The sequence below is a fragment of the Panthera uncia genome, chromosome X, assembly GCF_023721935.1.
Source record: "Panthera uncia isolate 11264 chromosome X, Puncia_PCG_1.0, whole genome shotgun sequence".
Lineage (NCBI taxonomy): Eukaryota > Metazoa > Chordata > Mammalia > Carnivora > Felidae > Panthera > Panthera uncia.
This window is the reverse complement of record NC_064817.1, coordinates 359,826-371,275: the sequence shown is the minus strand read 5'-3', so window position 1 is coordinate 371,275 and position 11,450 is coordinate 359,826. Positions and strand designations below refer to the sequence as shown.

General features: G+C 64.6%; 1 protein-coding gene across 1 annotated transcript; it reads right to left on the bottom strand.

Moving 5' to 3' along the window:
* Nucleotides 1-379: 379 nt before the first annotated feature.
* On the bottom strand, nucleotides 380-9,685 carry LOC125931447 (short stature homeobox protein). Its single transcript, XM_049643336.1, has 5 exons — nucleotides 9,406-9,685; nucleotides 6,142-6,350; nucleotides 2,371-2,428; nucleotides 2,204-2,292; nucleotides 380-638 (listed from the first exon to the last, which is right to left on the bottom strand). Exons 1-5 carry the CDS (start codon nucleotides 9,683-9,685, stop codon nucleotides 393-395), a joined length of 882 nt encoding a protein of 293 aa, XP_049499293.1. The 3' UTR covers nucleotides 380-392.
* Between the last annotated feature and the right edge of the window lie 1,765 nt (nucleotides 9,686-11,450).

Sequence of the window (11,450 nt, the reverse complement as noted above, 5' to 3'; positions counted from 1 at the left end):
AGCACAGGGGCGCACAGGGGCGCACAGGAGCGCACGGGGGCGCACAGGAGCGCGCGGGGCGCACAGGGGCACACAGGGGCTCCCGGTGGCGCAGGGTCCCAGGAAGTGCAGACAGCGCGGCAAAGGGCTGGGTGGTCTGAGCGTCACCTGCGTTCTTCCGCACAGTCTCTGCGAGGGTCTGGCGGGGTCGTGAGGGCCCCGGAAGGCCCCCTCCCTAGGCCAGTGGTGGGCCCCACCCCGGGCTGCCCCGAGCGGGGAGGCCGCTGCCCCAGGGCCCGCGCGCTCGCTGCAGGGCGTCCGTGCGAACCTTCGGGGGGCGCGGAGGGGGCGCGTGCAAGACGCAGCGTGGGCGGGGTCGTGGGGCCGGGGCCGGGCGCGGGGCGGGCGGTGGGTCAGAGCCCCAGGGCCTCGGCGTGCTTCCGCGCCTTGAGCCGCAGGTCGGCGATGCTGGAGTTTTTGCTGTTGCTTTTGGCGGCGGCGGCCACGACGGCGGCGGCGGAGGCCGACTCGGCCAGGGATGCGATGGGCAGCCCGAAGGGCGGCGGCGGGAACATCAGGTAGGGCGCGTGCGCGGCCAGGTGCGGGTGCAGGTGCGGGTGCGCGTGCGCGACGCCTTCCAGCTGGAGCTGTGCCTGAACCTGGGCGGGCAGAAGGCGCAGTTAGGCCTTGTGTGCAACGGGACGGACCCTGGGGCGTCCGTTTCTGGGGAGTCGTAGCCCCCTGCCCCCACCCCGGGGACCACCATCGACTCCTCTGCGCCAGCCGGGAGCGGGGGGGGGGGGGCGCAGCTGTGCTCCTGGCACGCGTGTCCGCGGGGGGCACTGGCTGCTTTGCGCCGTGGGAGCTGGAGAATCTGAACAGAGCCCGGCACCCACCCACCCCCACCCTCCCGGTGGCGCCCACGCTCCTGTCCTCGCCAACATCCCAGTGTCTGCGGCTGGTTCCCCTCCTCACGGGAAGCTCAACTTCTCTGAACTTGTGACTTGTCCCCACTCGACCTCTGGACTGCGGGGTGCTGGCCTCCTCTTACCCCCCTCCCCCGCGGGACGCCTCTGAATCCCCCCCCCCCCCGCCCCAACAGCCTCATTGCAGCATAGCCTCAGGGCGGACCCCACTCTGGGCTGCACTGCAGGTCATGTGAAGAGACTGCCCTCCCTGGGGAAAGACGTGTGCCCAGGCGCGGAGTGGGTGAGGCCAAGCAAGAGAGGGACGCAGGCCCTAACCCAGCGCAGGCGCCGCCCTGGACTCCCTTCGCGTTTGGGCACCTTGAGTCTGACGGCACAAGGCGCCAGCGCCCCGCTCTGGCTAAGGGCCCTGTTTATTGACCTCTCACCACCTCTACCCGCGCCCTAGCTGACCCACAGAGGCCCGTAGCAAACACAGGTCCAAATACAACCCCAGGCCTGCTCCCTGGAGCAAAGCTGTGCAGGGCGCGTGGTGAACACGCCTCCGCTCTGCCCACAGCACCCCAGCTCCGCCAGCCCCTGCGCTCACAAATTCCCCCAACGGTGGGGCCCCAACCCGCGCGCCCCCAGGTCCCGCGCTGGCTGGCGCGAGTCCGGGGCACGTGCGCCCTGCGCTCTCGCCCGGGCGCCCGCGCCTCGCCCCAGGCAGGTTCCACCATCCACCGGTAGCTGCTCCGGAGCAGAAGGCAGCCCTCGGGGGGTCTCCGGAAACCCTAGACGCCCACGCCAGGCAGCCCTCAGCGCTGGGGCCTCCCGACTCCACTTGGAGCCGAGCCCCGATGACCCCGGCTCTGAGGTGGAGAGGGAGGCCCAGGTACAGGAGAGGGGCGGGGGACGCAGACACCTCACTTGAGGCGTGGGGCAGGCGAGGTGGGGGGCTGGGTGTAGACGCAGGGCCTCCCAGCCAAGTACACCATCCTCTCGCCCCACCCCCAGCCAGGCCGCCTGGGTGGGTGGGATTTTTTTTTTTTTTTCACTCCGATTTGATTTTTGTAAAATTGTGTTTGGGTTTAAACCCTGGCCCTCCCCAAGGTGACTCTTGGAGTTTTACAGTGTGATTTTAATACGTGCCAACGGCTCCATAAATGCCCCCTTGTAAAAGCGCCAGCCTTTCTTCCGCGGGGGCGGGAGCGGCGGGGGGGGGGGGGGGAGGTGGGGGGTGGGGAGGAGGCAGGACGCCAGGGAGGCGGGGAGGTGGCGGGCCCCCGCGCGGCTCAGAAGGAAGAAAAACGGGCTACCTGTTGGAAAGGCATTCGGAGGGCGCCCATGTTCACGTAGGGGGCCACCCTGCAGGCGTCCAGGTGGCTGGCGGTGCCCAGGATAACGCCTGCAAGGGGAAAAGAGGAGCCGTGAGGGCCGCCGAGGTCCTCCCGTGTCTGCACGCGCTCCCCACCTCCGCACCCACCTTTATGCATCTGGTTCTCTTGCTTCCGGCACTTAGCTCTCCGGTTCTGGAACCAAACCTGAGGACAGAACAGAGACACGCGCGCAGCCCCGTGAGCCCGCCGGCCTCTTTCCCCCCAGGAGGCTAGGCGCACGGCGGCGCGCGCTCTGGTGCCAGGACACCAGGGTCGCAGTCGGGCTCCCTCCCGCCCCAGCCACCGCCCCCCCCACAGACACACACACACATAGCTGGCCACCTAGAGCTACGGATTCCCAAAGTCGATTCTGAGCCCTGCCTGTGTCCCCCCCAGGTGAGGATCCTTGACGGCTCATGTATTTAAAGCAGAGAAGTGCGCGCCAGGACGGCGGGGTGGATTCGAGAACTTTCCAGGAGCAGTGGACGCCCTCTTCCACTCTGCCAGGCCCTGGGAGCGCCTGATCGTCCTGCTCGGAACCTTAGCTGCCCGCTAACGGGGCGCACAGACGCATAAAGAGCTTCCAGTATGACCCCCCCCGCAATTCGGGACAATTCGGGACACCCTGAGTCCAGAACCCTCTGCGTCCCCAGTGTCCCTCATGCCCTCCTTGGAAGCCTGGAGGGTCCCAGTTAACAGTACGGACTCCTCAGCGTCCTGGATCCGGAAACACCGGGTCACCCCGATGACTGCGGCCACCGGCCTCTCTTGCAAAATGTCTCATTCTTGGAGAAAGGGTATCCGCGGAACCTTCCCCAGTTCAGCTCGATTCGCAGGCCTGATGTCAACATTTTGGAGCAAAGGACGCCCCACCAAAGTCCCCCCACCTCGTCCAGACAGCCCTGGTTCTTGAACCCCGTGGCCCCCAAGCTGTGCCTGCGGAAATCTGGAGGCCCCTCCGTGCGGTTTTAGCAGCTGATTGTTCCTAACTGGCTTTCTCCCGCAGCTTTCCTGCCGCCCTCACTGGCACAGTTGTTGCAATGACATCAGGGGCCTCGCGGAATAATTAGCACAAAGAAAGCCTTCCGTTTGGCCAAACCGCCCGGACAGCTCGGCCCCGCTGCCCCTGACCCTGCACGGGGGAACCTCACCAAACCCGGGAGGCCAGACCCAGCGGAGACTGTAAGAAACCTTCACTCTTCCTTCCCAGACTCTTCTGAGACAGCTTTTTATCCACGGCTGAGCCACCGCCCGCCCGTTTGAATCGGCCTTTCCGGAAGGCTCGAAAAGCTCAGCCCCCGCCAGGCTACATACGGGGAGCTTGGGAAACTTTCAGCCTGTTCCCCGAAAAGCAGTCCCAAAACGGTCCCTCCGACCCACCCACCCAGCAAGGTGGGCCGCACCAAGTTTCACTCCCGTATGCAATCCCTGACTCCGGAGCCGTCCTCCCCGAACAACCCGGGGCAGTCCAGACGGCACGACTGCACCCCGGGGGGGCCCCTCCGGGGCTCCTCCCTCTCCTTGGGGTGCCCTACTCGGTCCTCAGAGGGGAGACCCAAACCAGGCGCAGGAGACAGCAAATTCTGCACCCACCCCCCCACCAAGGGCATTCTTCAAAACCAGAATCCTATTTAAACGGGGAAAGAAAGCTGTTCTCCCTTCAGCAGGGGTGGGGGGCGGGTGGGTGGAAATAACATTACGATGAATAAAAGTGATGAATTAGCCGCTGCGTGAAGCGATAATAAATCAGTCTTGGGGTGATTCACGATCAATTCGAATTAGTCCTGAATATGCTAAGGAGAGCTCAGTGCACTGGTTAAACACTTATTTCTTCATTAAGGACCAGTCACTGATTTCTTTCACAAACGCTGTAATCTGATTTCCTTTTGATTTCCATTACAGACAGTGAATAATGACATTTAATTTAGCTCTGCGCCATAAACCCAAAGATATTTGTTGTAATTAAATTACCGCCTGGTCCTGCGCGTGGTCTCATAACTTTCGATTATAACCCTGACAGCTGGGTGATACGAGGTCCCAGTACACGACTAAAAATAAAAGGTTAATAAGGACCAGCGTCCGTAGGATCCCCAATTTATGTACAGCAGATTTCCGCACTAAATTGAAACTCTACCTTCCTAACGGCACGGGACGGGCTGTGCCCAAAAGGGACGACCCAGAGGGTTCAGGCACAGGAACAAAACACAGCTCCTTCCTGACCCCCTGCCTTCGCCGCCCGCCCCCTCGCCCTGGGCGCGCTGACCCATTCGTTTTAACTAATTGATTTTTACGAGCCCCTTTCCCCCTGGTGTTGATTCCCTGACTCTGTTCCCCGTGGCCCGCACAAAATTGTCTCTCCCATCCCCGTGTTTGTTTTTATTATTATTTGCAGTCGTTAAGTTTTAATTCACCTCTGGATGGACAGCCACTCGCGTCCCTTCTCCTCCTCCACACAAACGCCCACCCCCCAGCCCCCCCCCTTGATTTTAGGGTTTTCTCAAGAGCTGCAGACACACGAGAACCAGTTTTCTGCCGGTGGGTCCCTCCTGCTAAGGTGCTGCGTGTAATAGACTGCTCAAAGAAATAGTGTAGAATTAAATTACAAGTAATTTATTTTTATAGAAACAGTACATCAAGGCCTGGGAGATATTACAGATCCCAGGCAGAAAGACACCGGGAGATAACATAAAAGTTGATGTCCCCCTCAGCGAAAGTTTAATCTTTTCATTAATTTATAGGGGGAATGCCTATCCATCTTGCCCGAGAAAGGTGGCCAGCGGGGAAGCCACTCTGGGCCCTGCCAGCCGCCTCCCCGGGCGGGGGCCGCTGATGCCCAAACGCACCGGAAGCCCCCTGCCCCCGCGGGGGGGGGGGGAGGGTGGCCAGAGCTGCTGTGCGCCTGGGTCCCACCTCGCAGGGAGGCTCTGTCCCCGCTGGCTGTAGCCTAGAGCCGGCCCTACACGATTGCCTTGCAATCCTAAGAAACCCTTCCCTCTGCAGCCACACGGAAACGCGGAAGGGGGCTGGGGACCAAAAACAATTTTCTTTTCCAAATTAAAGATTTCGTAAGACACTATCTATACCACACGTTTGTGTTTTCGTTTGGAAAGTAAACTCGGGGGAGGGTGGGGACTGGTGTTTGAACGTGTTGATTTTCCAACCCAACGGGGGAAACCCGTGCGTTCAAAGCCCTGCGCTTTTTTTTTCTCATGCCCCCCCCCCCGCTCCCCGTTTGGCAATATTAATTCCGTGTATTTAAAACCAGTCCCCAGAGCCCCGGGGATGCTGACCCCTTCTTCTCTCTGCCTGGCGCGCTGCTGTCGTGCCCAGAACCGTGAGGAAGGACGGGAACCTTCCAGGCCCCGGGCTCCCAGGCGGGGTCAGCATTCGGAGGACGCGAGTGGGAGTGAGTTTTTGCTACCGTGCCCCAAAAAGGCATAAATAAATTTAGCCTAGCGGCTTGCCACAGCGTCCCCTCCGCGCACGTGCCGCGCACGCCCAGGGCCCCCGCAGACACTGGCTCGCCAGATGGGGCTTTATGAATTCATGCGCCCGCGCCCCCGCCCCCCGCCCGCGCCCGAGCTAATCCGGCCCCGCGCGGGCATCAGCCGCGCTCATCAAGATGCCCGTGTGCGCGACTCCCCCCACCTGGCCCCTCGCCTCCCCTCCCCGGAGGGCAAGGGAGGAGGCTGGGGGCCGCGGAGAGGAGCTGTGCAAAGAGGTGAGGTCAGATCCCAGTGCCTGAGCACCTCCAGGTGGGGAGGGCGACCGGCTCAGGCGGGGCACGCGCCCTGGGTGCGAACCGTGCGACCTGCGCGCACGCGAGGGCCCTGGGCGTCTCCGAGAGGGTCTGCGCTTCGGGGCTGGGGGGCTCCTACCTGCACGCGCGCCTCCGAGAGCCCCAGGCGCTGGCTGAGCTCCTCGCGCATGAAGGCGTCGGGGTAGTGGGTCTCGTCGAACAGCCTCTCCAGCTCGTTGAGCTGCTCCAGCGTGAAGTTGGTGCGGCTGCGCCTCTGCTTGAGCTTCGTCTGCCCGTCCTCGTCCTCGGACTTGACGTCCTCGCGCTTGTCCTTGCACTCGTAGATGCCTGCGGGGGCAGCGGGGGGCGCAGGGCTGAGGGCGCAGGGCTCCCCGGGCCGCCCCCGCCCTCCCCGTCTGCCCAGAAACACGGCCGCGCTGCGCGGAGGTGCAGGACCCGGCGAGCACCGCGTGCGCGCCTGCGGACGAAGGGGCCCCGGCAGGCAACGCGCCCTGACTGCCTGACCAGCCCACCCCTACCCAGGGCTGCGTCAGGTCGATAAAGCGGACTCGAGGGGCAACCCACGCTGTTTGGTAATAACTCGGGCATTGGCGGTGCTGAATTTCTCGGCCTAATCTCGGCATGGTTTCCTCAAGGTTCCCCTTTGCGCCTGTTGACATATGGACATAGCCACATAGCTTAATCTCTCTCTCTCTCTCTCTCTCTCTCTCTCTCTCTCTCGGAGTGGGGTGCGAAATATTATTTTAAGTCAAACAAGTTTGGGCAGAATCGCCCTAGTGTGGGTCCCGCGAAGGGCACCGGGCGCACCAGCCGGGTAAGAGCCTCCCTCCCCACGCGGGTGGATCTGGGCCGTGCGGGCCCCTCCCTGGCCTCTTTTCTCACACCACACTCACACCCTCACGCTCAGCCCGGTGCCTGGGGGCGCACCGCTGAGCAAGGTCCCCAAGCTTACTGGCCTCCCGCTGCCCCCTCTGTCACATACATCCGGCGATGGGGCACACAGCCACCAGGGCACCAAGCCTGGCACTTTCTTACTCCAAAAATTAGGAGAGCGTCTGTGTTTCCTGGCGGAGGGGACGGTAGGGGGCTAAGCGGCAGGCAGTTATAAGGCCAACATTGGGAGTCTAACCCGGACACCTTGCCTTCCCACCTGCAGCAAAGGCAGCCCAGAAATTGAAAATAACGTGATCACCCCAAAGCCCGGCTGGCGGGAGCCGTGCCTCCTGGGCCCCCTGTGTCTCCCTGTGCTTTCCCTCCATCACAGATCGTGCCGGGCACAGCCACAGAGCACCTCCGTGCCCTCCTGACTGGCCCCGGTGCCCAGAAGGGGCTAGCCTTCAGGAGGCCCGCCCCAGGACCGCAGTCCTGAAGGTCTGGAGGCAGCACGCACAGAAGGCCTCTCCGTACCTCAGCCCAGAGCCTCGTCAAGCGGGAAGACGCGAAGCAGCCGTGGGGACAGGGGACACCCCCAGGGATCCCCAAGCCGGCTGGACACCAGAAGCCAAGCCCTGAGTCTGCCCGACAGCCTTCCCTCAGGCCTTCTGAGCACGGGTCACGGAACCCCAACTTGGCTTTGAAATCCCCTTTCGCCTCCGGAAAGCGTTACATGTGCAAACCAGCACCCCATTTCTGCCCCCACCGCGAATCCTGTCCTGGAGGCAGCCCTGATCCTTCCTTCCCTTCCCGTCCCTGAAGTCTGGCCCCAGGGACGGATCCCAGCTGAGCAGTTGGCCTTCAAAGGCCTTGAGAACCCAGGGTGGGCTCTGCAAAATCCACAGCTCGGCGGGACAGGCCGTGCAGGAGCCCAGGACCTCTGGGTTTCTGCAGGAACCCGAAGGTCTCCCACACCACACGGCTCAAGCACCAGGGACGTCAGTCCTGGGTGCTGGAAACCTCTGACCTTACGTGTGGGCCCGGAGTGGCATGTCCAGCCAGGCCGTGTCTCCGTGAAAGCAACCTCTGCATGAATTGCATGTGCCCTGCGGGGTGGGGGGCTGAACCCCAAAGTAAGACAGGCCAGGGCCGAGCGTCCCCAGGCTGCCGGCGGTCAGGGGCTCATGTCTAAGCCTCCAGCTTCCCTGGGTCCAGGCCTCAGAAAGATATCTGGGGCATCCCCACGGTCTCAAGGCCGCGGCCCAGACCTCTGCCATTCAGAGATCCCAAGTGTGGGGTCCCAGCGACCAGGACGCAGGGGCTTCACGGGGCAGGGCTGGCCGGGGTGGTGAGGAATGTCCTCCGTAGGGAGGCCCTCCTGACCTCCCCCAACGCTGACACCGTGTGCACCAGGGGGCGAAGCCGCTGTGTTTCCTCTTTGCAATGAAATATAGGCATTCGTAACAGTTTTACGCTGTGCCCCGCCCAGAGAAATCCAGCCAATTTTACGCCACTGATTTGCCGCTGCTGGTTGCCCTGTTTGTACGGAGACCCCCCCCCCCCCGGGACCCCCCCCCGCCCGGCTGGGAGAGCCCCCCCGCAACCCGCCCGCCCGCCCCCCCCCCCCCCCCCCCCCCCCATTCAGCAACAGGGCGAACCGCGGCGAACGTGGCTGGAAAAGCAGGAAGGAAGGAGGCCCAGGACGCGGTCCGCCCCGCAGCAGGGCCGGCTGTCCTCTCACAGCAGCCTGGGGTCGGGAGGCCCCGCGCGCAACGGCCATGACCTTCCCGGGAATCCTTCCCTCCGCGTCCAGACCCCGGCCACCTGCGGGCACGCGAGTGGTTTTAATTTGCAGGCCCGCGTCAGCTCCGGGTTCAAGGGGGAAAGTTTCCCCTAAGAGGAAACTGAGCAGAGAGGTTCAGCGGGCGCAGGACGCAACGCTCCCTCCGGGACCAGCGGCCGGCGCGTCCTCAGCGCCGGCCCAAGTCGGACGCTGGGGCAGCGGGGGGCGCTGGGCGCTGGGAGAGACGCCTGGGATCTGTCGTGTGTGCGCTTGGGAGCAGACACTAGACAGCCTGGCGGGCGGGCGGGCGCGCACCCAGCGGCCCTACGGCCGACCCCGCTGTTCGGGCTCGTCGGCCCGATGGACTCCGACCCGTGAAAGTTCCCGCGGCGACGCCCGGCGCAAGGGCGCCGGGGAAGCCGGCCCGCCAGCAGCGCGCGGCCCCGGCCCCGGCCCTCGCTCGCTCGGCTTCCCTGCCTCCCTTCCTCTCTGGCTCCGCCGCCGCGTCTTGGCGTCTCCTTCCTTTCTTACGAAAACACTGGCGACTGGTGGCCGGGGCCTTTGCGTGCGAGCGTGGCCGTACATTCAGAGTTGGGGGCGGAATTCTGGGCGAGCCGCGGCCCCCGGGGCCTCCCCGCGCGCCGGGCCAGGGCCAGGCCCGCAAGCGCGGCGGCGAGAAGACGCCTTCCCCGGGAGGGGCGCCCAGCCGCGCCCCGGCGAGCTTACCTTCCGCAGCCCTCCCCGTGCCGAACTCTTTCAGTTTGTCCTTGTCGCTGTCCACGTGGTCCTTAAACAGATGCACCGGGCAGTGGCCGCTGCCCTCCGTAAGGTCCTGGAGGCTGGACTCCGAGCTCCCCAGCTCCCGGGAGCGCGCCAGTCCGCTTTCCAAAACTTCCCTGTACGTGATCGAATCCTTCTTGCCGCCGCCGCCGCCGCCGCCGCCGCCGCCGCCCTCCTTGCTTTTCTGGTCAAAAGATTTGGATACAAAAGCCGTGAGTTCCTCCATGGCTGCCCGGGGGCTGCGGGGTCCGCGGGGGGCGCGGCGGGGCTGGCCGGGAGCCGGGCTGAGGTCCGCACGCCTCCCCGCGCGGAGAGGACTGTCCGTGTGAGGGTAGATCCCTTCTGGTGTTATTTATGCCTTTCAACTTGAGATCTCACTATTTATACACCGCTACCTCGGCCCAGCCCCCCGCGCTCCCTGTCTACAGCAATTAGGGCGCCCGGATCGGCGGCGGGCGCACGCAGAGACGCTATCTCTCCCCCACCTCCAGTCCGGCAATTGGCTTTCTTCTCATTTCATCACTGTTTGGCGTCTGTGCACCTCGGTGTGGGGACCTAGAGATCCAATTTTTGCAGGGAGAGGGAGAGAGCGCGCGCGCGCGGGCGGGCGCAGGCGCCGGCGCCCCAAACAGGTACCCGCATCCCCTCAATGGCTGGCGGAAACGAAACTCGAGGAGGAGTTTACGGATGGTCGGGAGGTCCCCGCCGGCCCCGCGCCCCCGGAACGCGTCTCCGCAGGATGGGTCCCCGCGCGGCGACGCCGAGACGCCGAGGGCACCCCGGGCGACGGTGACGCGCGGTCTCACGGACGACGGTCGAGTGCGAGTCGGAGGGAGATGCGGTGGGATTTCGGGCTCGCTGCTGCCGGTGCGCGCGGGGTGGCCGGGACGCGGGCGGAGGGCCGCGGAAGGGGGAGGAAAGGGCCCACGTCGACCCCAGCGTGGACGCCGGAACCTCGGCGGCGGAGGCGGTGGAAAGCGGCTTGCAGACCTCGGAGGAGGGGCCGGCGCGGCGGAGGCCGGGGACCCGGACGCTGCCGGGGGCCGCGGGCGTCTGTGGAGCGCGGGGATCCACACGCGGAGAAACCCGCGCGTCGTGGGGAGACCTGGTTTGTACACGGCGGCCCCTCGGGCGCGCGTCAGCCCCCGCGCGGCCGCACCCAGAGCCCTGCACTGGACCTGGAGACCAGGGTTTTTTTGGGGGGGGGGGGGGGGACTACGTGTACTTGGGGTTGCGCCACGCTGCTCCTCGCTCGCCCCTTCCCACGGCCCCTGTCCAGGGTGCACGGGACGACCTACTCTCTCGAGGGCAACACGAAAGCATTTTACGACCCCGGAAGTCAAACGCGTCCTGTCCGCACAACTCCGTCTGCAAATAAAGTTGACTTTACCCTCTTCCCTCTTTTATCTACAACACCCCCGCACCCCCAACCCCGGTTCCCCTCCTTGCCCCCTCCCCCACGCCTGAGTGCGGACCAGGCTTCTCGGGGAGCTGAGGGGCAGGTGGGGGGGGGCTGGGGGGGGTCTTGGAGAAGATCCGTGCGCACGTTCCGAAGGCGGCCCCCGCGCGCTGGGTGTGCTAACCGGGACCCGGGATCGGGGTCACCCCCGGCGGTACCCGGGGTTCGCCACGGCCCCGCAGCGCTCTCCTCCGGTTGGAAGGAGAGGGAGACCTTTCTCCGCGGCTCCTGCGGCCTGCGTCCAGGCACTCGGGGTTCGCTGGGGAAGGGGGGGGCTCGATCTGGGAGGGGCTGCGGGTGTCCGACCCGCGCGAGGAGGAGCACAGGGCAAATGGAGGGGGGGGGAGCGCTTTCCCCCGCGCCCCTCCGTCCTTCCTCCTTCCTTCCTTCTCTCTCCTTCCTTCCCTCCCTCCCTCCTTCCCTCCCTCCCTCCTTCCCTCCTTCCTTCTCTCCTTCTCTTTCCTTCCTTCATTTTTTTCTTTCCTTCCTTCCCTCCCTCCTTCCTTCCTTCATTTTTCTTCCTCCCTTCCTC